This window comes from Kuraishia capsulata, genomic scaffold (assembly GCF_000576695.1).
Source record: "Kuraishia capsulata CBS 1993 genomic scaffold, Kuraishia_capsulata_scaffold_2, whole genome shotgun sequence".
Taxonomy (NCBI): domain Eukaryota; kingdom Fungi; phylum Ascomycota; class Pichiomycetes; order Pichiales; family Pichiaceae; genus Kuraishia; species Kuraishia capsulata.
The window spans coordinates 809,567-836,373 of NW_019172951.1; the positions used below are offsets into that span (position 1 = coordinate 809,567).

General features: G+C 44.3%; 17 protein-coding genes across 17 annotated transcripts; 11 read left to right on the top strand and 6 right to left on the bottom strand.

The window, feature by feature from the left end:
* Positions 1-98: 98 nt before the first annotated feature.
* KUCA_T00001711001 (uncharacterized protein) lies at positions 99-2,789 on the top strand (the record flags this gene model as incomplete). Its single annotated transcript, XM_022603920.1, has 1 exon — positions 99-2,789. The coding sequence occupies one exon, from the start codon at positions 99-101 to the stop codon at positions 2,787-2,789; it is 2,691 nt and encodes an 896-aa protein (XP_022457752.1).
* An 88-nt stretch (positions 2,790-2,877) lies between these two features.
* KUCA_T00001712001 (uncharacterized protein) lies at positions 2,878-3,879 on the bottom strand (the record flags this gene model as incomplete). Its single annotated transcript, XM_022603921.1, has 1 exon — positions 2,878-3,879. One exon carries the CDS (start codon positions 3,877-3,879, stop codon positions 2,878-2,880), a length of 1,002 nt encoding a protein of 333 aa, XP_022457753.1.
* Positions 3,880-4,261: 382 nt separating this feature from the next.
* Positions 4,262-4,674, top strand: KUCA_T00001713001 (uncharacterized protein; the record flags this gene model as incomplete). The annotated part of the gene is made up of 3 exons (XM_022603922.1): positions 4,262-4,288; positions 4,359-4,466; positions 4,519-4,674. 3 exons carry the CDS (start codon positions 4,262-4,264, stop codon positions 4,672-4,674), a joined length of 291 nt encoding a protein of 96 aa, XP_022457754.1.
* Positions 4,675-5,030: 356 nt separating this feature from the next.
* On the top strand, positions 5,031-7,856 carry KUCA_T00001714001 (uncharacterized protein; the record flags this gene model as incomplete). The annotated part of the gene is made up of 1 exon (XM_022603923.1): positions 5,031-7,856. The coding sequence occupies one exon, from the start codon at positions 5,031-5,033 to the stop codon at positions 7,854-7,856; it is 2,826 nt and encodes a 941-aa protein (XP_022457755.1).
* Positions 7,857-7,881: 25 nt separating this feature from the next.
* Positions 7,882-9,678, bottom strand: KUCA_T00001715001 (uncharacterized protein; the record flags this gene model as incomplete). Its single annotated transcript, XM_022603924.1, has 1 exon — positions 7,882-9,678. The coding sequence occupies one exon, from the start codon at positions 9,676-9,678 to the stop codon at positions 7,882-7,884; it is 1,797 nt and encodes a 598-aa protein (XP_022457756.1).
* Positions 9,679-10,662: 984 nt separating this feature from the next.
* On the bottom strand, positions 10,663-11,013 carry KUCA_T00001716001 (uncharacterized protein; the record flags this gene model as incomplete). The annotated part of the gene is made up of 1 exon (XM_022603925.1): positions 10,663-11,013. One exon carries the CDS (start codon positions 11,011-11,013, stop codon positions 10,663-10,665), a length of 351 nt encoding a protein of 116 aa, XP_022457757.1.
* Positions 11,014-11,352: 339 nt separating this feature from the next.
* Positions 11,353-12,678, top strand: KUCA_T00001717001 (uncharacterized protein; the record flags this gene model as incomplete). The annotated part of the gene is made up of 1 exon (XM_022603926.1): positions 11,353-12,678. One exon carries the CDS (start codon positions 11,353-11,355, stop codon positions 12,676-12,678), a length of 1,326 nt encoding a protein of 441 aa, XP_022457758.1.
* Positions 12,679-12,833: 155 nt separating this feature from the next.
* KUCA_T00001718001 (uncharacterized protein) lies at positions 12,834-14,057 on the top strand (the record flags this gene model as incomplete). The annotated part of the gene is made up of 1 exon (XM_022603927.1): positions 12,834-14,057. One exon carries the CDS (start codon positions 12,834-12,836, stop codon positions 14,055-14,057), a length of 1,224 nt encoding a protein of 407 aa, XP_022457759.1.
* A 207-nt stretch (positions 14,058-14,264) lies between these two features.
* Positions 14,265-14,426, top strand: KUCA_T00001719001 (uncharacterized protein; the record flags this gene model as incomplete). Its single annotated transcript, XM_022603928.1, has 1 exon — positions 14,265-14,426. One exon carries the CDS (start codon positions 14,265-14,267, stop codon positions 14,424-14,426), a length of 162 nt encoding a protein of 53 aa, XP_022457760.1.
* Positions 14,427-14,471: 45 nt separating this feature from the next.
* Positions 14,472-15,122, top strand: KUCA_T00001720001 (uncharacterized protein; the record flags this gene model as incomplete). Its single annotated transcript, XM_022603929.1, has 1 exon — positions 14,472-15,122. The coding sequence occupies one exon, from the start codon at positions 14,472-14,474 to the stop codon at positions 15,120-15,122; it is 651 nt and encodes a 216-aa protein (XP_022457761.1).
* A 241-nt stretch (positions 15,123-15,363) lies between these two features.
* KUCA_T00001721001 (uncharacterized protein) lies at positions 15,364-16,194 on the top strand (the record flags this gene model as incomplete). Its single annotated transcript, XM_022603931.1, has 1 exon — positions 15,364-16,194. The coding sequence occupies one exon, from the start codon at positions 15,364-15,366 to the stop codon at positions 16,192-16,194; it is 831 nt and encodes a 276-aa protein (XP_022457762.1).
* Positions 16,195-16,276: 82 nt separating this feature from the next.
* KUCA_T00001722001 (uncharacterized protein) lies at positions 16,277-17,419 on the bottom strand (the record flags this gene model as incomplete). The annotated part of the gene is made up of 1 exon (XM_022603932.1): positions 16,277-17,419. One exon carries the CDS (start codon positions 17,417-17,419, stop codon positions 16,277-16,279), a length of 1,143 nt encoding a protein of 380 aa, XP_022457763.1.
* Positions 17,420-17,648: 229 nt separating this feature from the next.
* KUCA_T00001723001 (uncharacterized protein) lies at positions 17,649-20,726 on the top strand (the record flags this gene model as incomplete). Its single annotated transcript, XM_022603933.1, has 1 exon — positions 17,649-20,726. One exon carries the CDS (start codon positions 17,649-17,651, stop codon positions 20,724-20,726), a length of 3,078 nt encoding a protein of 1,025 aa, XP_022457764.1.
* A 291-nt stretch (positions 20,727-21,017) lies between these two features.
* On the top strand, positions 21,018-22,658 carry KUCA_T00001724001 (uncharacterized protein; the record flags this gene model as incomplete). Its single annotated transcript, XM_022603934.1, has 1 exon — positions 21,018-22,658. One exon carries the CDS (start codon positions 21,018-21,020, stop codon positions 22,656-22,658), a length of 1,641 nt encoding a protein of 546 aa, XP_022457765.1.
* A 260-nt stretch (positions 22,659-22,918) lies between these two features.
* On the top strand, positions 22,919-23,545 carry KUCA_T00001725001 (uncharacterized protein; the record flags this gene model as incomplete). The annotated part of the gene is made up of 1 exon (XM_022603935.1): positions 22,919-23,545. The coding sequence occupies one exon, from the start codon at positions 22,919-22,921 to the stop codon at positions 23,543-23,545; it is 627 nt and encodes a 208-aa protein (XP_022457766.1).
* Positions 23,546-23,570: 25 nt separating this feature from the next.
* KUCA_T00001726001 (uncharacterized protein) lies at positions 23,571-25,835 on the bottom strand (the record flags this gene model as incomplete). The annotated part of the gene is made up of 1 exon (XM_022603936.1): positions 23,571-25,835. One exon carries the CDS (start codon positions 25,833-25,835, stop codon positions 23,571-23,573), a length of 2,265 nt encoding a protein of 754 aa, XP_022457767.1.
* Positions 25,836-26,009: 174 nt separating this feature from the next.
* Positions 26,010-26,738, bottom strand: KUCA_T00001727001 (uncharacterized protein; the record flags this gene model as incomplete). Its single annotated transcript, XM_022603937.1, has 1 exon — positions 26,010-26,738. One exon carries the CDS (start codon positions 26,736-26,738, stop codon positions 26,010-26,012), a length of 729 nt encoding a protein of 242 aa, XP_022457768.1.
* Positions 26,739-26,807: the final 69 nt, after the last annotated feature.

Consider the following 26,807-nt stretch of genomic DNA (forward strand, 5'->3'; position numbering starts at 1 on the left):
GTGATGCCTCGGTCGAAACTCCAGTTTGCTTTAAATACCAATGCCGCCGCCCTTTTCGGATTTCCCTTTTTCTACTGGGACTGTTATCAAAAATTATCATGACAAGCAAATTAACTTATGACGGAAAAGTGGTGGTGATCACCGGTGCCGGTGGAGGGCTCGGCAGAACTTATGCTTTAGCTTTCGCAGAGAGAGGTGCCAAAGTGGTGGTTAACGATCTTGGGGGGACTCTCGGTGGTTCCGGAAACTCCACAAAGGCGGCTGAAACTGTCGTGGAAGAGATTAAAGCTAAAGGTGGTATTGCAGTGCCCAACTTTGATAACGTGGTGACAAATCCAGAGGGTATCATCAAGACCGCGGTGGAGGCCTTCGGCACTGTGCATGTTCTTGTGAACAATGCGGGTATTCTCAAGGATTCGAGTTTCAAGAACATGACAGACAAGCAATTCCAGGACGTTCTGGATGTTCACTTGAACGGTGCTTACAAGCTAACTCATGCTGCCTGGGGCTATTTTAAGAAGCAGAACTACGGTAGAATAGTGAATACATGTTCTCCTGCTGGTCTCTATGGAAATTTTGGCCAAGCAAACTATTCGGCAGCCAAATTGGCTCTTGTTGGATTTGCAGAAACTTTGGCGAAAGAGGGCCACAAGAACAACATCAAGGCAAACACCATTGCTCCTTTAGCCAGGTCCAGGATGACCGAGAGTATTTTGCCTCCAGATATGCTTGAGAAATTGGGCCCAGAGAAAGTCACACCCTTGGTTTTGTACCTATCTCATGAGTCTAACCCTTCCAGCGGGGCCATCTACGAAGTTGCTGCTGGATTTTACGGTCAAATTAGATGGGAAAGAAGTCAGGGTGTTCTTTTCAAGCCTAATGAGTCGTTCACTCCAGAAGCCATTTTGAATAGATACTCAGATATCGTTTCTTTCAAGGGTAAAAATCAATATCCAATCATGTTGAATGATTACAACACTTTGATCGAAAAGTCTACCAACTTGCCAAAGGACAATGATCAGGGCAAGGTCAAGATCACGTCTTTGAAGGACAAGGTGGTAGTCATCACTGGAGCAGGTGCTGGTCTTGGAAGATCTCATGCTTTGTGGTTTGCCAAGTATGGTGCGAAAGTTGTTGTGAACGATTTTGCGGATCCAGGTCCGGTTGTTCAAGAAATCACCAAAGCTGGAGGTACTGCTGTAGGCTCGAAACATGACGTTGTTACGCAGCCGGACCAAGTCATCAAGACTGCATTGGACAAGTTTGGCAGAGTTGACATTCTGGTCAACAATGCAGGAATATTGCGCGACCGTTCTTTCCAGAAAATGTCGGACAAGGAGTGGGACCAAGTAGTCAACATCCATCTTGTTGCTACTTTCAAGTTGTGCAAACTGGTTTGGCCAATCTTCTTGAAACAGCAATCTGGTCATATTATCAACACTACTTCCACTTCTGGTATCTATGGAAACTTTGGTCAGGCCAATTATGCTTCTGCCAAGCTCGGCGTATTGGGTCTTTCGCGTACATTGGCAATCGAGGGTAAGAAGGCTGGTATCAAGGTCAACGTTATTGCTCCTCATGCTGAAACTGCTATGACGAAGACCATCTTCAGTGAGAAGGAACTGAACAAGTTTTCTCCAAGTCAAGTTTCGCCATTTGTTGTACTCCTCAGCTCCGACGAATTGAACGTAACTGGTCAATTGTTCGAAGTTGGTGCTGGTTGGATCGGTAATACCAGATGGCAGCGTGCCAAGGGTGCTATAAGTCACGATAAGGTTACTCAGGTTGAGTTCATCAGAGATAACTGGAAGGATATTGTTGACTTTTCGCAGCCCATTACTGTTGCGTCAACTCAAGAGTCTGCTATGGCCATTATGGAATCTATTGGAGGAGGCGATGATGACGACGAGGACGAGGATGATGATGACGAGAATGAGGACACTGATGAAGCATTGTCAAGCTACAAGTACACCCACAAGGATGTTATCCTATACAACTTGAGTCTGGGAGCCACCGCCAAAGAACTGAAGTACTCTTATGAGAATTCTCAAGACTTTCAAGTCCTCCCTACGTTCGGTACTATTCCGTTCATGGTCCAAGATAACGGTGGTCTTGATATGCCAGGTCTTCTGAAAAACTTCAACCCCATGATGTTGCTTCATGGTGAGCATTACTTGAGAATTTGCAAGTTTCCTATTCCCACAGAGGGTGAGGTAGAGACCAAGTCTTACCCGATTGCTACCTTGAATAAGGGTAAGAACGGCCTTATCATTGGTGGTTACGAGACCGTTAACAAGAAGGGAGAGACATTGTTCTACAACGAAGGATCTTTCTTTGTGAGAGGTTCTCAGACCCAGAATGGCAAGGACACCTTCTTGAAGGAGCGTACAAAGTTTGCAACTCTGCCATTCGAAGCCCCAAAGGATCGCAAGCCTGATTTCGATGTGACGTTCCAAACAAGTGTTGACCAAGCTGCGCTTTATCGACTAAATGCTGACTTCAATCCTCTGCACATTGACCCAGCCTTTGCTAAGGGAGCTCAGTTCCCCAAACCAATTCTACACGGATTGTGCTCTTTGGGAACTTCACTGAAGAGGATTTACGAGCATTACGGAGCTTTCGAGGAGTTGAAGGTGAGATTTGCGTCGTTTGTCTTCCCAGGAGATCGTTTACGTGTTGTTGGTTGGAAGGACGGGTCAATCGTAACTTTCCAGGTTTACGACGTGGATCGTAAGGTGCTTGTCATCAGCAATGCAGGTATCAACTTGCGCGCAAAGCCAAAGCTTTGAGATTATACTCTTTTCATTTTTTATCTAAATTCTATAAAATCTGCAAACATTTGAGTTTCCAATAGTCAGACCAAACCTTGTAAAAGCTTTAATGCTCGATTCCACTTTTCCATACTTCGTTCAGGTGCGTTCCCAAAAACTTCTGCGCAAATTCAACAACCGGTGCGTCCTTTGAAGCAGAGACACTTCCGTTCTCGGAAATGGTCTTGAACTGAATAGCAGTGTCCTCAAGCTCGGCAACATTAGAACAACCAATCACAGTGGAGCCTCTTTTATCATTCCACCCACGTAGGGCAAATCTGACAGAGAGGTCGGTCAGGTCTTCGTCGTACTTCTCTTTGAGCTGTTTGCCTAGTTCTTCGCAGGTATCCTTCAACTCTTGAGGTGCCGGGTGGAAGGTCTTTGTGGAGCCAGTTCTCAGAAGAGACATAGAAAGAATAGAAGCATTGTTCAGCATCTTGATGTCACAGTCTTGAAAGAACCTGTCATGGTACTCTAGCAGCGTGGTATTCTGAAGACACATGTTGGAGTAACTCATTACCGTATCCAAGGAACCAATTGAAGCAGTCTCCTTTGCCTTCTTTGCGATTTGGTAAAGAAAATCAACCGGATATCCCGAAATACCAACGTATTTGATCACCCCTTGAGCCTTAAGCTCTTTCAGAGCACTGAGAGCTTCAAAGATTTGAGTTTCTGTGCAGAATTCGATATCATGCAAGTGAACAACATCGAGGTACGTGGTGTGGAGTCTTTCCAAAGAGCGTGCAATGCTCTTCTTAACCCATTCAGCAGAATAGTCAAATTCATCCAGTCTTATGCGTCCCACCTTGGTACAAATGTAGTAATTTTCACGTGCTATAATCCCCTTATCGGTCAACGACTTGAAGGCTTGGCCGATCATTACTTCTGAAGGTCCATAGTAGGGCGATGTGTCGAAGGCGTTCATGCCATTGTCCAAAGCGTACGAGATAATTGCCTCTATTGCCAGGTCTTCGGGGTTATCATTGTATTGGGTGTTAAAAACAGCACCACCCACGATTAGGGAAGATATTCCCTCCAGGTCACCCGAGACAGCAGGGTGTTTAGTCATGTCCAGTTAAATTTCAGATCCTCTAAGATACACCAATTGCGCCCGTCAGCTGGTGTTTGTTCAGGTCTACTCAGTCAAGCAAAAATTCAGTTAGTCAAACCTAACTACTCGCACAAATGATGGCGTGTATCCTTGTAGTCTATGACGTCTTTCCAACGGTTGCAATGTTCCTTCTCAAATTTCAATTCGGCAATAACGAGTCCTCGGCAGCGGACCCGATGAGGTTCACGTGCACGCGTCTAATTAACGAGGCTAACCCCAGCTGGACTCCGAAACCGGTTTCATTAACGCGTACATTTTGAAGCCTAGCTGGCCAGTTTTTGTGGCAATTAATCGTTTCATGAGTGGAAAAAAAGGAAAAATCGCCAAGCGGTCCGCTCCAATGGCGAACGATGAGTTGAATATTGATGTAAGTGCTGGCTGAACCAAGTCTGCTATGAGCAATTACCAGCTCAATTGTTCAATTCTAACACACACAGCTCGGCAAGAAAAAACGTCTGGCTGTCAGAAAATACAATGGCATCAAACTGGTGGATATAAGGGAATACTATACAGATGACCAGGGCGTTTCCAAACCTGGTAGCAAGGTGAGTAGTTCATTCGGATGATCCACTAATTGACTAAAGCTAACTCAATCAGGGTATTTCACTTACACAAGAGTCTTGGGACCAACTTGTGTCGAACATAGATAAGATCAAAGAGGCATTGGACCGGCTCGAGGCTCCCCCAAACAAGAAGGTGAAGTCAGAGTTGTCAAAGGAGACCGTGGATAGTGCAGATGAAAGCGAAGAATAACCAGCTATGATCTATGGAAAACTCAATATGCAAGAAAATGCAAAATTCTGTAAAGTTCCCTCGGGAAATTAGTTTTCATGTAGATGCTATCAACACAAAATTAATTTCTTGCTCAATTCGCTGTATAATCTTTCAACTGTATATCTGTTCTGTCACAAGATCTTATCAAAAAATGTGCACTACCCGATGCGGTTAGACAGAAAAACCCCTGTACTTTGCCGTGTACACTGTTTGATTGCTATAGTGTTCAACGTGTATTTGTTACCGAGACTGAGTTAAGATCTTGTTTGGCTCTTCGGAAAACGCCATTGGTGAACTTTGATAATTGCTCTGACTTAACATCAAGTGAACTTTGAATGTCCGAGCCAAAGAGTCCGTCACACGACGAGGTGATCCCAACTCCAGGATCTGATGTGGTGCACTCTCCCGGTACGAGTCCTTTTCGGTCGCGTGACAGACGGGCTTCAAGAAGTTATTCTATCAATAGAAGGCCTTCGTTTGACACAACTATGCTAAACAGGGGATCTCGAAACGCGGAATCAGCTAGCGATGCCGGATCCACCAAGAACCGCTATGATCTAAGTGAAGAAGGCGAACAAGACGCCCTTGGTCTTTTGCATGGCGATGTCCATCTTGAGCCCGCTCGATACGATGAGGATGTCGTCATAGATCATAGGCCAAGAAAACAGAGTTTTGTGGATAATCCTGCGGTGCCAGCTCGTCATTCCATGTCGCACGCACGGAGATATAGCGTGGAAAACAACGTTGCTCAGAAATCCATTCCCAAGACGTCATCTCCTCTCACGTCTTCCAATTTTGACAGAATATACATGCCACCTGAATCCCCATCACAGACGGTGAGGCCTACATACGCCGAAAGATGGGTGAAGAGACAGTCCACTTATGATAAGGACCATTTCCCGTTGCAGAAAGGCGGAAACAATTACGGGTCGACCTCGGCTGCACCAATAGACATACGAGAAAGGACTCATCACAATGATACATACCACGATGCGCAGTTTATTGGAGATACTTCAAGTTCTCAGGTAGACCACTATGAATCGTCTAATCCATCCTCGAGAAGGACCTCCGAGAGCTCTTCTTTGGCGGATGTGTGTTTTCCTCTGGAGGCATTGGATGATCCTGGTAAGCAAAAGAGCTGGCCTGATATTGCCATACTCCAAGAATTTGCTGATGATGAGGCAACAGAGCTGCGCAAACTGGTAGAGGCCAACATGGAGTCATTTCAAAGCAGAAAGTCTTCGTTTAGTTCGGTGTCTCCAAACAATTCCGGGATCAACTTTCAACAACCACTTGTGGGAAATATTGATATGGAGAGTTTGCACACTTCAAACTTGTTAACAGGTTCCAAAATAGACGAGAGTGGACCTATAAATGGTCGTCTTCGTCCTCCCAAGACCGTTCCTTGGGCGAAAGCTCAGCAAAACCCAGTCTTCCCTCTACCACAAACTCTGAAAATTCCTTCTGACAAGCCTTCTCCTTCGAAGGCTCAAATTGGACAGTACAGGTTTACTTATTTTCGGGAAGATCTGGAATCAACTATCCATTCCACCACCATCTCTGGTCTCTTGCAAGACGATCTCACTTTCAGTGACCTTTTCGTGCCTTCCCATTACTCTGTGAGCAAGAGCAACTCTGTTGCTGGAAATAGCACACTGCTGAACCAACCTGCTACATCTCTGAATCCGATGACAAAAGTGAGTTCCGGCAGCGTTAGACCCCCAACACCTGCCCAGACGGGAACGTCTACGCCAACTCCTTCCATCATGAATGAGCCAAGGCAAGAGTGCTCCCCATTCTGGTTGGATGTCTTAGATCCAACGGAAGAGGAGATGAAAGTCCTATCCAAAGCCTTCAATATACATCCTTTGACAACTGAGGATATCTTCCTTGGTGAGACTAGAGAAAAGGTCGAGCTGTTCAAAGATTACTATCTCGTCTGCTTCAGATCGTTTGATGTTGTTCATGAACGCAATGTTCTCTCCAGGATGGCAGCTAAAAAGTCAGTGACTGGTGGCAGTTCTGATTGTGAGAACGAACTTTCTTACAAGCCATCAATGCTGAACTCCTTTTTCAACATGCTAAGAGGCAAGTCTGGCTACGTTTCTTTAGATGAAGAAGTGCGTTCTGTCAAAAGCTTCAAGAAAGGCTCTTCGGGTTCTGTTGGCTCGCGCAAGAAGAACAAGCAATTAGATGCTGAGAAGAGAAATGGAAGGCACAGACACAAAGCTAGGGATGGTGAACTTGAACCGCTCAACATGTATATCATTGTGTTTAGGGATGGTGTCTTGACTTTTCACTTTGCCCCAACACCCCATCCCATTAACGTTAGGAGAAGGGCAAGGCTCCTGAGAGATTACCTGACTGTCACCTCTGATTGGATTGGATATGCCCTCATTGATGATATCACCGATGCTTTTGCTCCCATGATAGAAAGCATTGAAGATGAGGTAAATTCAATTGAAGATGCGATTCTGGTGATGCACTCTGCTGATAAAGAGGAAAGCGATGATGACTCCGATGAGGATAGTGACGACGAAGATGAAAAGCCATGGTTCAGAATGAAGAATAGAACTTCCGATGGAGACTCGGTAGTTTCCCGAAGATCGAAAAAATCGAGTACTAGTACCAGTTCCTCCTCCTCGACCAAGACCAGAGTCGCAGGTTGGAAACGCAAGGGAGATATGCTGAGGAGAATTGGTGAATGCCGTAAGAGGGTCATGTCCATACTGAGACTATTGGGCTCAAAAGCAGACGTTATCAAAGGCTTTGCCAAGAGGTGTAATGAACAGTGGGATGTCGCGCCGCGTTCAGAAATTGGGATGTATTTGGGAGATATACAAGATCATATCGTGACAATGGTCCAGTCTTTGAACCACTACGAGCGACTACTTGCGAGGTCTCACTCAAACTACCTGGCCCAAATCAACATCGACATGACCAGAGTTAACAACGACATGAATGATGTATTGGGTAAGATAACCATCCTGGGTACTATTGTGTTGCCTATGAATATTGTTACCGGTCTTTGGGGTATGAATGTGTTGGTTCCAGGTCAAGAGGAAGATAACCTCGTCTGGTTTGTCTCAATCACCTCAGGTATGATATTCATTGCAATGTGCTGTTACTTATACGCAAAGCGGGTCAGTGGACTTACGTGAAGAATTATTGTGCGATTCTGTTTCCTCAAATATCAACTAAGTAATTACTTGGAGCCAACCCCGTTTCCCCATTTTTGGTATTCTCCACATACCACCAGCCGTCTGGCTGCATAAGAAGCACCAGTAGGACGTCCCTCTTCTTGAAGGAGATCTCTTGTTCAATCTCTGCTGAATACGAGTATTGTGCTCTCGAGTATTTTATCACCTTATTACCCGAGGTAGAGACCCTAGGCAGACCTGGAACAGGAGCAACAATCGTTTCCGCTTGACGAGGGGTTGTCCATGATTTAGACTTCCTCAAGCTACTCTCCCGTCCTAGTATCGTGTTCTCATCGCGTCTGGAAGACGATTTTCCGAAGAGTTTTTCATCAGACAACGTTCCTGCATGGTAATCCTCGCTCGTATGCCTCAAATCCTTTGCACTCATCATTGACTCTCTAAATTTGGACATGTCTCCGTTTCCTCCGAGCTCCAAATCATTCAAGTAAGCCTTCAAAGGATTTGCTCTGATTTTGGCATCCGTTGAGGGAGATGGTGGTATCGAAGAATTCTTGGGTGCTTCAAAAGAGATTCTTGAAGTCGTAGATTCGAGCAGAGCATCGCTTTGTTTGCTCTTACGACGAGTTGGAGAATTCCAGTTCTTCGCAGACTTCGCTTCACTTCCAGTACTGCTCCTGAAACCAGAAACAGATGTTGGGTTGGAGTATTGACTGCTGGTATGTCTATGCGTAGCCATACTGTTTTCCGAGAAAGATGACTCGGTCAATGCGGTGGGTCCTTTGATGACTTCGGTTTTTGGAGAAGGGACTGAGATCGATGCCGGAGGTTTGTACTCTGGTTGCAATGATTCCATTAACTGAGGTCTTCGCGTGGTCTTCCTCGTCATGGGGAGTTCGTCCGGTTCCTTTGCTTTCAGCGAGGGCTCCCTGGTGACGTTCTTGACTTTAGCAGCTTGTCTTGGTTTAGCTTCCTCACCATTAAAGTAATCCACAAAATCAGGAGGGCTGAGAACTTTGTCACCAGTACCATTTTCGTGAACAAAAGAAAGAATTTCATCTTTATAGTTGCATTGCTCCAATGAGAGTCTAATGTTCTCGCACGCTTTATCATCTGCAAGGCATGATGTAGACACTGCATTGGCATACTCCCAGGTATTTGCCTTCAGGAATTTAGCTTTTTCTTCCTCCAGTTCCTGGAAGTTATTTAAGGCACTTTGCCATTCTGTCAACCAGGTCTCGTTCAGTTGCTGAGACTCCCTCACCAAGGAATAATAGTCTTTGCGGTGAGTCATCATGGACTCGTAAGTCTTGTTGATCTTGACTTCAAGTCTCTCGGCCTCGCGATCGTCAAGCATTATCTTATTTGTCTCGTATCCTTGGTATTTGATGTAGTCTGCCTGGTATTTCTGCCTCATTTGTTCCGTCTTCGCTTCCAGGTTATCCTTGTACTTCTTCAGTTTCTGTGTATTTGATTCAATGGGCTTGGCTTTGCCTTTAAGGTCAGAAGCAAAATCCTGTAAACTTGTGTACACATCGGACCTGATTTTGCCTGCTTGGGCAGCATGACTGAGTGACAGTTGCTTGGTCTCCACCCTTAGAGTCTCTAGAGCATGTCCCATGGCATTCGTTTCCTTTGAACCCAGGGTCTTCCTAGAGAGATGACCGAGCTTCCTCGAGTATTCTTCTTCGATGGCTATTCTCTCCTTGTAAAACTGCATCAGCTCTTCGCAGGTCTTGGAATCGTTCTGGATGCGATCCCACAGGACAGTGCAACCTTCGTCTTCCAAACCCCAAAAGTTCTGAGAAAACGTGGCTTGGGACATCAGTTGGAAGGTTCAATAGCAAAATCGGGGTTTTATTTCAATATTTACCGTGTGGCTCAGTCGGTTTAGAAAGTATGAGTATCAATGACGGAGTTCAAGTTTATTAGTCTGGCCTCAAATGCTTCATTTTCATTCATGCATTCAATGTTTACATCCTTCCCTTTTGGGTAAACTTTGAAATTTCGTGCGGCGCTGAATCTATATCTGAACTCCACAATAAGCATTATAGTGACCTGAATTGATAAAAATATGATAGGGTTAAAGTAGAACAGATTTGTTATTTTGAATTATTCGTAATTTAATGATTTTGGGAACTCAAGGTTTTCAGAAGAATGCTCATTTTTCTGAAAAATCGCCTGTCGAACCTTGCTTTGTGGAAGCCTGTCATGATACTCCAGCTCAATCGATAACTTTGTTATAATAAAACGTTGAAGAATCATATAATGAATATTAACGGAACTTTTTTTTGTCAACGAAAAGACAGTTCAAAGCTGTGTTTTACGTTGATGTGTACGGCTAATCGAATAAAAGGTCCTCTGGAAGTCTACAGGTAAACAATTTGAAGTGTAACTTTTTAAGAATTCAAAACAGAGCAATTGCAAGTACATAAAAAATTAAACTAACGAGGTCAGAATTCGACTCACACTAAGCAAGCAAACACAAAATTTGATTTAGACTCCTTTGAAGACCTAACTAAAGGCAGAAAAAGAGACCTCCAGTCGCTGATAGCTAACACCGTAACGTCTCTGAGCATCATGAAAAACATCTGTTTTCCGAACTGGTAAAAGATAATACCCGGTGCGCCTAGAGAAACTGAATGAATTCAATTTTCCTTCAGGAACTTAAAAAAAAAGAAAGAATGAAAGATGGGTAGAGTGATTGTTCGAATGTTGAATGTTCGAAATAAGATCTTATTGGCGTAACTTGCTTGATTCCTCCATTCTGAAATCTGGTAAGAATCGATATAAAAGTCAACCAACTCGCTTAAGCAGCGATGGTGACCTCGACATCCACACCTGGCTCAATGGTGATCTGAGTGATCTTCTTGACAAGGGCAGCTGGGGCTTGCAAGTCAATGTATCTCTTGTGGATTCTCATCTCGTAAGAGTCCCAGGTCTTGGAACCCTCACCGTTTGGAGTCTTTCTGGTGTTGATCTTCAAGACCTTGACTGGCATTCTAACGGGACCCTTCTTGTACAAGTGGTTGTTGGTAGCGTTTTGAATGATAGAGTTGGAGACCTTTTCCAAGCTCTTGACCTTGGTAGAAGTCAAGGTGATTCTAATCTTGTGGATTTCGGGTTCTTCAACTCCTTTGATATCCTTTTCGGCAGACATTTTTGATATGATGAATGAGACGTTCAGTATGGTAAAAGGAACATTCAATAGTAATCTTCTCTTGGACGCTCCGTTGTTTTATGAAAAATCCATCACCACAACCGTAGTGCTCCAATCATAAAGGACTCATAGCCCTGGTAAAGTTCACGTGATGTAAAATGGTCGTGCGTTAGCAAAAGGTATGAGTGAAGTAACAGAGCCGGCGGGTTCCGTTGGAGATACGCGGCATCGCAGGCATCTCTTATCGGGAGGCTTCTATCTGTCCCAGATATATATGTGGTAAGCTCGTTAGAATCTACAACAGTTTCGGGAGCTTCACTCAAAACAGTCTACATCTAAATGACAGAGCACACCGACTATCTGCAGACAATCAAGTCTGTTAGAGAGACCAATTCGTTCGTTAAGAAGCTTCTGGAGAAGAATGAGCTGGTGAACTTCAATGTGGATCTCACACAGTTAGACAGGGTGGTCGATTACGTGGCGAACACCATAAGGGGATCGTTTCCTACTGAGGAAGATTTCCTCAAAATTCCCATCCATGGGAGATGGCAGCATTTCGAGGTTGGTGAGATACCAAGGATCAGCAAGTTGATTGAGAACGAATGGTCTGGCTTGGATAACATGAGTATTTGCAAGAAACTGATAGACATCTTTATCGTCAGTGTTTTACTGGATGCTGGCGCTGGGAATGAGTGGGAATTTGAGGAAAACGGAGTGAAGTATGGTCGTTCAGAGGGGATTGCTGTTGCTTCTCTCCACATGTTCAAAAACGGTATCTTCAGCTCCGATCCAAGTGATCCGTTCAAGGTTAACGGTTCAGCATTGGCTCAGCTCACAGAAGAAAGTCTTGCGAAAGGGTTCCAAGTGGGTCCTGGAAATTCAATTGTGGGATTTGATGGTCGTCTGAAGCTACTGAGGACACTGGGTCAAACGTTGTGCTCAAATCAGACGATCTTTGGCACAGACGGCAGACCAAGCAATATCGTTGACTACTTGATTTCTCTTCCAGATACGAAGAAAGTCTCGGGAGTATTCACAGTTGATCTCCAGCAACTATGGTGGTGCTTAATGACTGGTCTGAGTCCCATCTGGCCCGAGGAGGGAAGAATTAAGGTGGAAGGAAAAACCATAGGTGATGCTTGGTTTTCCAAAGCAAAGTCCAGGGAAGTTGGAACAGGAAACCAGGAGGAGTGGAAAAAAGTGGTTACCTTCCACAAGCTCACTCAATGGCTAACATACTCTTTGTTTCTACCCCTTCAAAAATATGGCGGAGTCAAGATCGAGCATGCAGAGCTCATGACAGGATTACCCGAATACAGAAACGGGGGTCTCTTTTACGATTTTGGGGTGATTTCCTTGAATAAGGATGCATTAGATCTCGGTCTGGACCGTTCTAAAAGGAACGGTTCTGATGAAAGTATCCCCACATTTACTCCAGAGAGCGATGTGATTGTTGAGTGGAGATCCTGTACCATAAGTCTGCTTGACATGCTTCTACCGCTGGTGAATGACAAGCTAAAAGTGACTGGAACCAAATACGAATTGAGTCTGCCTCAATTGATTGAAGCCGGTAGTTGGAAATCTGGTAGACTTATAGCTAAAGAGCTGAGACCTGGAACCGGCGGACCCCCTATAGAGCTCGAAGCTGATGGCACTGTGTTCTGATTCGATGGTATATAAATACAAATCTCACTATAAATCAGCGCTCAATAAAATTTCTCGCAATATCAGAATGACATCAACCTGGGCCTTATCTTTGTTCAAATACGAGTTTTCGATCCCGCCAAGATAGCGCATCGTCATTCTTAATTAGGCATCTCATGCGCTTCTGCATAGGGAAATGTGCGGAGGTAAAGCACACTGGGGTTTATAGCTATCCATACATTATCGCCGATATATATCCCTCTAGATATCTCTTGAAACATCGTGGAAACCAATATATCTACAATAATTATAACCCAGATTTGACAATGAACACGGTTGAACCTTTGAGATTTTACGACAGCATCCTGCCGTACGCCAAATGCACAGGCTCTAACTATGATATAGGATTTACTCATGGAAAGGTTGGAGCCAAGCAGATCAGGCATTGTATGAAAACCTACAAGAATTTGTACAAAATTGATGGGGGTATTGAATGGCCAGACGCAATTGCAAAAACACAACTGTTTGTGCCTGTTTTGAAAGAAAAATGCCCCGACTTATACGAGGAACTCCAAGGAGTTGCTGATGGATCAGGTTTCTCACTGGAAGACGTTGTAGCTTTAAACTGCAGATCCGAAATTTGTTTGACCACACACACAGATGGCTGCACATCTGTCTCGCAGATCAACCCTGATAACGGTGATTTGTTCATTGCACAAAACTGGGACTGGGTCGGGGAGATTGTCGATGGGTTGATGATTCTCGATATCGAGAAAGAGGGCAAGCCTAGAATGATCATGGTAGCCGAAGCGGGAATCATTGGAAAATACGGGTTCAATTCCTCCGGCCTGGGTCTCGTGATGAATGCCATAATGTCAACGGCTTCGGATTTTTCTCACTTGCCAATCCACCTCGCCATCAGAAAGTGCCTTGAGTGCGAAACGTTTGAGGAGGCGTATTCGAGCCTACAGGATAACGGGGTTGCATCCTGTGTCAATCTCATGATTGCTGACAAATCTGGGAAATTTGGTACAATTGAGTGTTCTCCAGTTGGATTTGTGCCTATTCAACCGGTTGATGGTCAATCTTTCCACACCAACCATTTATTTGGTGAAACCAAGTTTGTGAAGGACTTCCCTCAGGACAACTCCATTTTCAGACTCAACAGAGTAAAGGAACTAAGTGTTAGTGCGCCAGCAACTGCAAATAGCATTCGCGAGCGTTTGAGTGATACTAAGAATGCCCCATATTCTATATGTGGCTTTCTAAAGCCGGGCACAGGAATCGGCACATTTGTGACCGTAGACACTATCATCGTTAACGTGAACACCGGTGTTGGCGAGTTGAGCATTGGAAAGCCATGCGACAATCCAACAAGGTACAAGTTATTTTTTGAGTAAGAGACCGAATATTAAGCGAGCAGAAGCAAAGTAAAGCAAGGTAATTTGATTGCAAAGGAAGATAATTAAGCCGCACGTAAGCGTAATGTCTCAGGAGGGTCGTGCCCTTACCCAGATCTCAGAGTTGGACATGAGTACCCGGATACTCCAAAGACAGCCTTAACACTTCTCCTCGTGTAGTTTAAACAATCATAATTGAATACCGATATGAGCACTCAGGAATTACTTCTGGACCCTAGTCTTCGATACTGGGTTCTCTTGCCCATTTCATTTGTGATGGTGCTTGTGGGAATACTGCGTACATACATTACAGTATTGCTTCAGCCCTCGCCAAAGATTGCAGAATGGGGAAATTTGAAGGAACAGTAAGTGGCGATAAAAGCGAGAACTTTGCGGTCTATTCGTTCTCTGAGGATGATATTAACTCCTTTATTTAGACAACATCTACAACAGGCGCGGAATTTCCGCACCAACGCGGCCGTGATATCAACGAAGGATGTGTTCAAGCAGAAACAGAAGTACTTGACGGAGGCATTGAGAGCTGGCAAGTTCTTGAAAGAAGACCCATCTGAGGCTAAAAAGGAAAAACCGGTGAACCCCTTGAGTGACCCTGGTTCTATGGATGCCATCTTTGGAATGGCAAAGGGCAATATGGCCAACTTCATACCGCAGACGGTGATCATGTGGTGGGTCAACTACTTTTTTGCCGGGTTTGTGATAATGAAGTTGCCATTCCCGCTCACTATAAGGTTCAAATCGATGCTTCAAAACAGCATAATGACGTCTGACCTGGATGTGCGCTGGGTATCGTCCATTTCATGGTACTTTGTGAACCTGATGGGACTGAAGTCTGTTTACTCTTTGATTCTTCAAGACAACTCGTTGGTAGATAAGATGATGGCTGCACAGCAGCAGCAGGGTCAGCCCAATATATCAATGCCTGGCGGACCTACAATGGATAAGATGATGAAGGGGGAAGCCGAGAACGTCCAGATCGTAGAGTTCAGGAGCTGTTTGGATGGAATTGAGGAAAGGCTTTTTAAACGGTTTGAGATTAGTGTATAGCTATATTATGGAAAATAGCTGTTTGGACAAAGTCCAGGACCCTGTTAAACTGACATAATTTTGAGTATAAATTTGGCATAGATTATAAAGCAATATCATCTTGCATTATGGACTAGTGTCGCGCACGCATTTTCCAATAGGTGAGTTTGACTTGAAAAGGGCTAAAAGACAAGACAGTTCCTTTATCTTGTAGACCTCCTTTCTGTGAAAATTATTTTTGAGTTCCATAGATCTTACCAGAATGATACGACAGGGTCTCAAGCTTCTACCAAGCTGGTCGCCATGTCTGAGAGTCAACATGTTCAGAACTATCACCAGTGGGGAACACTTCCATATCGCAACGCAACCACAGACGCAGACATCAAACACAACAAATTCTAGAAATAAACAGATCCACGGAGAAAACCCACACATGAATGTCTCAGGATCAGCTTATGCGAAAAGAAAGAGATTGAGCTCGTATTCTGCTTGGCTCTCCAGATACCCCATGATACTAGTGTTGGAAAAAGCTCCGGGGATAGAAACAGATTTGAATTGGCAAAAGCTAAAGCAGAAACTAGAAGACCACAACGACGAGTATAACCAGTCTCTGGGAACAGACTTAAACACAACAGATCCAAATTTGCGCTACATACTGTACGATCACTATGTCTTCCCTCATGCTGCAGAGATGAAGAACGCGATCTCCAAAGGTGAAAGTTCTCCTTCCCACACGTTCGATTGGATGGGTACTGAAAGGCATGCGGTAAAGTATGCTGTTGCTCTTACGTCCGAGGCTTTGCGTTCAGAGTTCGACGTTTTGGAGTTTTGGGACGGTCAGTCTGCAAATTTCAGAATTGATGGAGTGTTACTATCTCCCTTGCGCGACCCCGAATTCTTCAATCAGGCTCTCAAATCTCATCGGAAAGAGCCTCACGAGTTGGAAAACATGATCGATAACTTCAAGACATTAACTGAAATCTCTTCCTCCACGATAAGTACTGTGTTTTCCAAGCTGGCATCAGAGGGATTTGTCAAGGTGAAGCGAGGCCCCAATGACTATGTATTCTTGCTTAAGGATGCATCAAAATAGCACAGCCAAACTGCATATGAAGACTCAGCGGCGATTGTTACAACTAGTTACATGTACATATGTTCTTATATTATTTTTAGGGTTAGCTTTGACGAATGTACTTGGCAATGTCCTCTGCCGTCTTTGAGTCAGCTGTTTTAGCGGTCTGCTCGAAAGCACTTTGGTATCTGGCTTGTAAATCATCCTCCGTGTTTTCGTCAATTTCAGCATAACGATCTTCAGGGAAAGTGTATGATCTCTCAGCTTTGAACTCATTTTCGTCAGGCTCCACCAAACCTTCTCCTTCGTCTTCGCTCTCAAGATCAGACAGCACCTCCACTCCAGCAGCCTTTTTGTCTTTGATGCCCAAATCTTTCATCAGACTTGACAATTCCTTCTGTTTTTGTTTCTTTGCATGCTCTTCCTTTGCCTTTATTATCCTGTCCCTTTCTGCCTTGTAAAACTCATTGTACTCATCAACTTTGTTATCCACCGCCTTCAGGAAATCGTCAAACCCAGCTCCCGTGAAAGATGAAACCCCTACAACATCCAAAGTTGAGTAAAACTCCTCGAGCATTAGAGACATCGAGTTTACCAGCGACGCCATATACCCGGACCCATTTCCGGTCTCCTCGTTTAATTCATCACTTGATTGCATGGCCTGTTGGAAGATCTCGAAGTCAGTCATCCACTCTTTAGCAAACTCCGCATCCTTAACGTCTGTCTTGTTGAAAACAATAATCATCGGCAATTTTGTTTTGTAGAGAATCGAACAAGCGTAAAGCATATTTGACATGAAAGTGGTGGGCGAAGTGTTTCTTGGAGTATCCACAATATAGGCAATCACAGTGGGAAAAGTAGAGGCAAAAGCTTCTGTTATAATGGCACCTGAAGCAGACCAGATAAAACACTCGATCTGACCTGGAGTATCCACTATACAATGTTTAAGGTTCTCAGAACGCTTCTCAACCAGGTTGATCACTTGATCTATCTTGGTGGCGAAGAGATTCAACGACGTAACGATAGCACCGTTTGGTCCCAGGTTATACTCCTCCATAACCTTCTTGTACTTGATGGAGTCTCTGATATCGATATTAGGCTGGAATGGCACTTTAAGCACAGCAGGATCTAGGTTCAGCACATATGGTGGAGTCTTCTGAGCATGCAAATGCGAGTTCAGCCGTTGCATGAACGTGGTTTTGCCCGAGCCGGCCATACCAATACACAACACAGTAGCAGGAGCCATCTTGAAGAGTTTTTATGAGGGAACTGACAAGTATGAGACCACAGCAGAAACAGAGCCTTTGTTGTACTCACTATCTATTTCTCAGCATGTGTAAAAAATTACACTCTCAAAAGGTAGTGCATAGCACATATGTTTTTGGACTAATTTTTTATCTCTTGGTTTGTAGTTTAAAGTGTTTGGACTTCAAAATGGTACACAAAAAAAATTTCAGTTTTGATCTTTGGAGACTATGGATGTCAATGGTTTGCATGATTGCTTTGTAGCAACCCTTCAAGCGGATCAAAACGTCAGAAAACAGGCCGAACTGAAGCTGAGGGAAGCGGAGCAGACTCCAGGCTTCTCAGGCGCATGTCTAGACATCCTTTCTACAGATGGTGTTAATCCCGCAGTGAAGTCTGCCTGTGTCATTTATTTCAAAAACAAAGTGACCAAATCCTGGGACCCGGAATCCAGAAGGGCATTGGATAAAGATGAAAAACCAATAATACGCGAGAGACTGATTCCCGCTATCATTAAGTCTGACAAACAGCTGAGAAACCAGTTCTTCCCAATTTTGACCTCAATCATCGCGTTCGATTACCCTCATAGTTGGCCTGAATTTCTGCCTACTACCATCGGTCTTTTTCAGAACCCTCAGGACACCTCATCGATCTACGCTGGTCTAGTGTGTTTTTCGGAGTTGACTAGGCACTATCGGTGGAAGACCAATGAAGACAGGAGTCAAGAGCTCGATCCCATAATCCGCCAGTACTTCCCCAGTCTGTTGCAGATTGGTAATGCTCTGGTAGAGGATGTTTCCTCGCACTCTACATACGAGTCTGGAGATATGGTCAAACTTATTTTAAAGATCTATAAGTTTGTCACCTACCACGATCTCCCTGAGCCTTTGAGGGAGCAGGAACAGGTTGTGGCATGGGGAACATTCCATGTTAGAGTGATAAACATGAGTTTACCTCAGAATGTGATGGAGATTGACGAGGATGACAGGAAGCTGAGTCCGTGGGTCAAGTCTCAGAAATGGGGATATGCCAACCTTTTCAGACTATTCAGCCGTTACGCCTCGAAGAGCATTGCACAGAAGTACAATTACGATGGTTTCAAAAAGTTGTTTATCACAGGATTTGTCCCAGAGTTGCTGAAGGTGTACTTCACCAGAATCGAACAATGGAGACACAGTCAGGTGTGGCTCAGCAATGAGTGCTTATCATTACTGGTGGAGTTCATCGAGCACTGTGTGCTTCAGAAGGCTCTTTGGTCCTTGGTCGAACCGCACGTGAACTATCTGATATCTGACTTTGCATTCCCAATACTTATTCCCAACGAAGATGTCTTAGACATGTTTGAAAACGATCCTCACGAATACATAAACATGATCATGGATGTTTACGAAGAGGCAAGCTCTCCTCAGATGGCAGTGCTTGGACTTCTGTTCACGCTTGTTGACAAGCGCAAGAAGACAACGTTGGAGCCTATCATGCAATTTGCTTACAACAAGCTTGTGGCTTTTCAGAGCATACCCGAGACGTTGGAAATTGCTAAGGAGAAAGAGAGTGTTCTTCGTATTATGGGGGCCGTCGTTCACGAGCTCACAGTGAAAAAGTCGCCTTACTACTCCCAGATGGAATCTTTCTTTGCAACGTTCATCTTCCCGAATTTCAAGAGTCAATTTCCCTTTTTGAGAGCTCGAACATGTGAAGTGTCCTGCAAATTCCAGTCGGTAGAGCTGACCAACCCAGAGAACCTCTCCACCCTCTTCCAAGGTGTTTTTGAATGTTTCAAGGATGATAAGCATTTGCCAGTGGAATTGGGGGCTGCACTGGCGTTACAAGCGTTTATAGATGTTCCTCAATTCAAGGAGGCAATGTCGACTATCATTGTCCCAACCGTTGAAAGACTTCTGGATTTGTCGAACAAAATTGATAATGATGCTGTTAGTGCAGTCATTCAGGAATGTGTGGAGAGTTTTTCCGAACAACTTCAACCGTTTGGTCTCGGTGTAATGCAGAGACTATCGGAGCAGTTGCTCAGATTGTTGAGGGAGATCAAGGATGCCCAGTCGAATGACTCTGATGATTACGATGATGACTCCACTAAAGAGATGGCTGCTTTAGGTGTAATCAACACTATGATAACAGTCTTGTTGTCTTTTGAGAATTCTGCAGAAACTGTGATGAAGTTGGAGGAGTGCTACTTCCCAGTCATAGAGTTTGCCCTCACCAGCGATCTGGAGGACTATTTCGCTGAAATTGCCGAGCTGATTGAAAACTCCACCTTCTTGAGCAGATCTGTATCGCCATGGATGTGGAGAGTATTTGAGCTCTTGATGATTTCATTCAAGGAAGGTTCTGCATTGGAATTCATTGACGAGATGCTGGCTCCTCTGAAGAATTATTTGGTCTATGGTGCCAGTCACTTGAAGACCAACCAAGGCTATAAGGATGCCTTGTTTTCTGTCTATCAGTCGCTTGACCCATCAGACAGTGAGCTGTCACTATATGGTTCCAACATCGTATCTGTATCATCAGAACTGGCACAAAACTTCATACTGTGCCTCCAAGAGGACTCCGTTCCTTATCTTCCTTTGATCTTGACCAGAACCGTCCAGTTTTTGCAATCGGAGGATCCTGCGCATGCCTCGGGACTCAGATACTCCATTGAACTCTCTGATGTTATCATTGCAGCTCTAACCCAACAACCGGCTAATTCATTGAGCTTGCTCTCGGAGCAGCAGTTCCTACCACAATTCTTCCAGCTTTGGGGCAAGATCATCCCTTCGTTGAAAAGGGTTTACGACCTCAAGTTGTCAACATTGGGGCTTTTGTCGATCATTAATCTTTCGTCAGAGACTCTCGTTGCGTTGAAGCTTGATTCAGTGTTACCCCAGATTGGTAAACTTCTGGGCTCGCTCCTGGCCCGTCTGCCTGAGGCTATTCAACAATTGGAGAGAAAAAGAGCATCGTTCAATCCAGAGAGCAGCGATGTGATAGGCGGTGGACATTTCGACGATTATGAATCGGATAAAGAGTGGGAGGATGAAGAAGGTGACCCAGAAGGAGATGAGTATTTGAAGTTTCTCGAATCGGAGTCTAAAAAACTTTCTCAAGGTGGGTTTTATGATGATGACGACGAGGAAGATTTCGAGGACGACCCCTTCTCAAACACGTCTCTTGATCCAATCAACGTTTTCCAGGCTTTCAAAGAAGCGTTTATCAATTCTCAGCAGACTGATCCAAACAAACATGCTCTTATCTGCTCACAGTTGACACCACAGGATCAAGAAGTGCTAACAAAGGCGTCGGCTATATGAGATAGAGACTTGAGTACCATCTTGAATTATATCATAACCTATTCTAAATCACATGAACTCTCCAAGAGTGTTAAGTTTCGTAGAAATCCCAATTTAGTGCTTTTGCAGACATGCAGGATAGAGCGCAGGAATAGGTCGTGCAAACTCTTTTTTTCAAGATCCTTCACGACACGACCTCATGCATGGATCCAAAAAAATTTATCAAGATACAACAGATTGATGAGGTTGAATGAAAAATATCCCAATTAGCGCTCACATCTAGTGCTTTTAATACTTCATACTCAAATAGAAATGTCTGAGTCGAAGGTCAGAAGCGGAATACACCCGGCTGGATATTTTGGATGTGTGTCGAAATCGAGAGGTGGTAGGAACGAGGTGATCATCTCACCTCTTGTTCCATTTTTCCAAGACCTTAAACATACCATCGAACTTGAAGAAGAGGAAATAATAAGCGAATTGTTTTGGATAGTGAATAGCAATGCTCAGGCCCAGAATAGTGGAAAACGAAACAAACGCAAACACGCAACGGATGCCGGCTCAACAGATCAAGGATTGCACACCGAGACGGCTGGTCATCTGGCCATCATCCTGGAGAATGGAGAGGTCTTGTTTTACGATCCTGTTCAAAAGAGAGTTACATCGAGAACTATAACTTCAGCATCTAGACTGCTTGGGTCTGACTCCCCAAATGGCTCTCTGTTTGCATTCGACTCAACTAGCTCGCATGTGCTCAAGATTAGTCCAAACGATACAAAAGTACTCAAAGAGTACAAGATTCATAAACAACAGCATGTGACATCCATTCACAGCTTACCCAACGAAATTATTATAGGAACGACAAGCGCAGTGTTTGTTTTGACTTCTGAAGACGATGCCGCGACCAAGCTGTTTCAGAACAAAAAGAGCCATCCAATTGCTGCGGCAGCTGCATCTTCCAAGGAAGCTGGATTGGTCGCCCTTGCCAGAGAAGGTGAGCTGGAGATAGAAATTGTTTCTTTGATCAAAAAAGGCATAGTGGGAACGTTGAAAACCACAAGGAGCACCCATAAACTAAAAGCATTCACATCAGGCCAGGAAGAATTCTTGATTGCCGTCACGGACGATGGAATTTCGATTTTCTCAGATCCTTTCAAAAGTTTTGGAAATACTCCGACTACTACATTCAAGTCAAGCAGTGAAGAAGTTAGTTTTTTCGATGCAGTTTTCAGAGACTCGAGTATGACTGGCTTCTGGATTGACAATGACCATTTCCATGCGGAGCCTCTGCAATGGAGCAGAAGCGGTGCAGGAGAGGTTGAAGTTTCGATAAATTTTTCGAACGGAAACGGCCATAATGGCCAAAAAGAGATCATCGACGATGATGAAAGCTCTGACGAAGACGAGGAAGATGAAGAGGATCACGAATACGCTTCAGAGGAGTCTAGTGAAGTGGTGACCATGATCAAGGACAACATACATGATCACGATCGAATCGCCGCCATATGCTCCCAAAACTTCGGTCACGCAAGACAAGTCGTACAAAGACTTGACCAGGACACTTGTCTCAAGATTTTCCCTATTTTAAGCTTGAGAATCGCAGATCAGCCACAGAGCTCTATGCTGCTGAATACATGGCTACAGACTATTATTATTCTGCACGGCAACTCTATTTCCAAAGATGCAGACTTGGTTGGCTTATTGAAGCTGCTGAAGTCCTCACTGTCCGAAAGTGTTAAACTACTCCCAAATATGCTGGCCTTGCAAGGGCGTTTGATTCTGCTAGAGTCCCAGCTGGCTCTTCGTTCCGAGCTCAGTAATGGTGAGGCTCTTGATGGTGAGCCCGTGCAACCAGCTCAAAACGGAACAGTTGTGTACGACGGTGAGAATGACGAGTACGTTGAAGACGGTGAGGCTGAGGATGCCGATGACGACGAAGAAGACGACGAAGACTAATGTTTTGGCAGCTGAATCTACTTTCCACAGACACATATAGATAGAGTAACTGAAAAAGTGTGCCCTAACCAAACGGCAATGTCCGCTCGCTAAGAATTAAAAAGAAACGACGGATTTATGCGTAGTCTCCTGTGCAAAAGAAAGAAAATTGTATCACAAACGCGATGCTCATGATAAATTTTTTTGTATAGTGTAGCTTTGACTGTGTCAGACTTTATCACTGGATAGTCCTCGTTATTGTGCCTCCTAAACCTTCAACCATGTCAGAAGACGAAAAGATTTACGTTTCCTACAACAACATTCACAAGCTCTGTCAGAACGCCGCGACCGAAATCAGGTCGGTAGGTAAGCCTGATATTATAATAGCCATCGGTGGTGGTGGTTTCATCCCAGCCAGAATCTTGAGATCATTCATTAAGTATCCTGGTGAGACAAATATTCCCATTCAGGCTATTGGTTTGTCGTTGTATGAGAACATGGGAGGTATTGGTCAAGTGGAGAAGATTGGCAAGGAGGTAGTAAGAACGCAATGGTTGGACTTTGGTGCCTTGGAGCAGCATTTTGACTCACTCATTGGCAAGAACATTCTGATTGTTGACGAGGTTGATGACACTAGAACCACACTTCATTATGCTTTGAATGAACTTCACAAGGATGTTGAGGAGCTGGCTGTCAAGCTGGGCAGAACTAACGAGCATACCAAGTTCAGTATCTTTGTGTTACACAACAAGGATAAGCCCAAGAAGGCCGACATATCTCGAGAGATGATGAATGGTGGAGTCTACATTGCTGCCAAGACAGTGCCGGATGCATGGATTGCGTATCCATGGGAGGCCATTGATATTGACGAGCATTCCGTTAAGGCCATTGCACAGGGTAACAATTAGAATTAATACACAAATATGATCGGGCCTATTTCATAGAAACTAACTGCTGAACTTGTTCGCGACATAAGTCCTTGAGATCTTGGACATCTGCTTTCAATTCCTCAACCTGCTCAGATTTTTCACCCAGCAGTACCAGGGTAGTCTCGTAATTGTGGCTGAGATCCTGCAGATCTTTCTCCAGCTCCAGGTTGGATTCCTTCAGGCTAGCTAGTTCTTCGTTCTGTTTCATAAGTCGCAGAATCTCTGTCGTGGCATCTGCCTTCTCGCGTGTCAACGTGTTGACCTCATCCTTCAAAGTGATCATCTCAATTTCCAGACGTCTGATCTGCGAGGATAGCTTACCCATGATTTGTATGTTGGCCCCACCATTTGAGCCATGGACCGTTAGGTTGTTCGAGCTGCTTCCCAAATCATCATCCTTTGGCTTGTATGTAGATATAGGCGAAGAGACGTCAAAGTCGTCCTCCTGCTCAACGAACTCATATCTGTTATACGTAGGGGTCTGTAAGGAAGGAGAGAAATACAGAGATGTATTGGACACCTTTCGACTGTTGGGCAATGTCGATCTTGGAGTGGTTGAGCTCTCGCCTAGGGCAATATCCCAGCTATGATTGATAGACGAGATCGCAGACACCGATCTCTGGCTTTTGAACAGATTGGACGAGGAGAGATCATGCAGATACAGTGATTGAGGTTGAACGGGAGCAGCAACGACTTCTGGTTTCTTCGCCTTCTCTTCTTCAAGTTTCGCTTTCTCTTCCTCCAGTTGTTTTGATATTAGCTCGTAATTTTGGCGTAATTGTACGATCTCGTCTTCTTTCGAAGTGATCTTCTCAGTCAGTTTTGTAATCTCATTTCTCAGACTGGACTCGATGTCGATCAATTCATCAATATCTTCCGACTTAGCCCTCAAATCACTAGTCATGGTCTTTATCTTTCTTGAGTAATTCATATCCTTTTGCTTCAACAAGTTGATATCGTTCTCAAACTGAGAAATCTTGTTCTGGTAAGAACTTTCAATAAGCTTCCAGTTCTCCAACGCTTGAGTGTATTGAACTTGCAATATCTCATTGGTTGACAGCAGCTTTTTGTCAATCTCCTGAGATCCATCCGAGGAAGATGTACCATTCACAAGCTTGTTTTCGCTTTGGATCCGAAGCTGCTCCATCTTCTGTTCCAATCTCTTGATCTCATTATAATTTTCATCCCTCAATTCGTTGTACCTTTGCTTTTCTTTCTCTAATTTATACTCCTTTTGGGAGATCTCCACTTTCGATTGTTCCTTGAACATCTCGAATTGTAGGCTTAGCTGTTCCAACTTGGCTTGCAACTCGGAGCTCTTTTTCGTCTCTTCTTCGAGAGCCTTCTTGGTATTCGATAACTGTACATCCAGACGCTTGTGTTTCAGCTCTTTCAACTCGTTGTAGATGTTAGTTCTTTCCTTGGTGAGCTTGTCAAATTTGCCTTGAAGAATTTCGAAGTTCAGCCGTTCCTCTTTTATGGACTTTTCGGACTCTCTGACAGCATCCATCTGACTTTGTAAATTGTTGGCTTTATCGATCAGCTCCCCGGCCTCCTCCTTTAACCTGTCTATCTCCTCCTCATTTTCGATTTCCTTGATCTTTAGCTTCTTTATTGTCTGTGTCAAAGAAACCTCTTTCGAGGAGAGTTTGGCCCCTTCCTCCAAAAGTTCTTTTATCTGAAGTTCCTTTTCCTCGAGTTTCTTTGACAATACACTATTGTCCTGGGATTTGGCGTTTGTATTCAGCCTATCCTTCAGTCTTTCGTTGGTGGCTGAGAGAGCTGAAACGGTGGAGTTCAAGGTCGACACCTGAGTGTTGAGAGCAGCCAACTTCGATTCAGAGTTGAGCTTTGTCTGTTTGTTCAAGTCATCTAGTTTCCTTACCAACACAATTAAGTCATCTTTTTCCAGCTCTGTGAAATTTTCAGGAATGCTTGGTTCCTCGGCCTCCTCAGAAACCGGTGGGGTGACCTCCTTTTCAGGCTCATCAACCACGGGTCTCACAGAGTCCACGCTGGCCCTTGGGGAATCTTCCGAATTTTCCTTCTTTTTGCCACCGGATTTAGCAGCCAAAGCTAACCTTTCTTGGAGGGTAAGCCGCTTGGATCGGGGCTTTTTCTCGACTGCTGCTATGGGTGGATCTTTGACTTCTTCTTGTTCCTGTTCCACTATTTCAGGCTCCTTGGTAGGCACCACCTCAGACTCTTTCTCTGGTTCAGGCTTATTATCATGCAATTCAGACTGATCATGATATTCTAGAACCTCCATTTTTTATCCATCAATGGTGGGAGCTGACAATTAAATTATGAAACAGATCAGTATGAACAAGACCTGTTGATCCCAAATGTACGTGCAAAGCTAATTCGGAAGATCGTGTTCGGCACTATTTACAGAATCCACTAACTATATAATTTATGGAAGGCCGGTCGCAACTGCTCAGTTTTATAATTGAATTCCCAATTGCAATAATGTGGCATCATCAGCTTTCTTCAAGAACTTTCTAATTATGTTCTTCCTGACGTTTCTGCGCATTTTCTCGATTTCCTCACCAGATAGCCCGGTCCGCTGCAACACCTCTGCAGACTTATCAGGGCTTGCTATTATGCTCTGCAAAGTCTGGGTTAATTTGTAATCTTGCAACAAGTCTTGGACTTTTTCTTCCAATCTCTCGAATTCCATCTGGAACAGTTGCTGATCATCCCAAGTCTGAATCATGTACTTCTTTTTGAGGTTAGAAACTGTTTCCTGTTCTTCTGGAGTCAGTTCCTTGCCTTTGAGGGAAGCAACCGTGCGCAAATCACCCAAAAAGACGAGCTGTTGATCATTATCCTTCAGTTGTGTTCTCTCTAGGAACTCTCTGGTCTTCAGCTGTTCTTCCTCGCTGACCCTTTGTTTGGCCTCTTCTGCGTATTTCGCGAACTGCTGACCAATATTTCTTTTGATCTCAGCAACCGCAAAAAACTTCCTTGATGATAATGGTCTGGTGGCCTCGATCCGTACCAGATCGCCTTCCTTGCAGATGTTACCTTCATCATGCACGAGGAAGTCTTTACGCTTGAACAGATCCTTGTGGACCTTTGCATCGTAGTATTTTTGCAGCACTCTCACCTTGATGGTTTTGTCCATCTTTCCTTGGGAAATAACATATCCCACAAAGTTCTGCCTCGCCATTTTAATGCTGTGTGATGTGCTCTTTAAATGATTTAAACGAAGCTCTCTGCTGGTCGTCCATGAAAAATC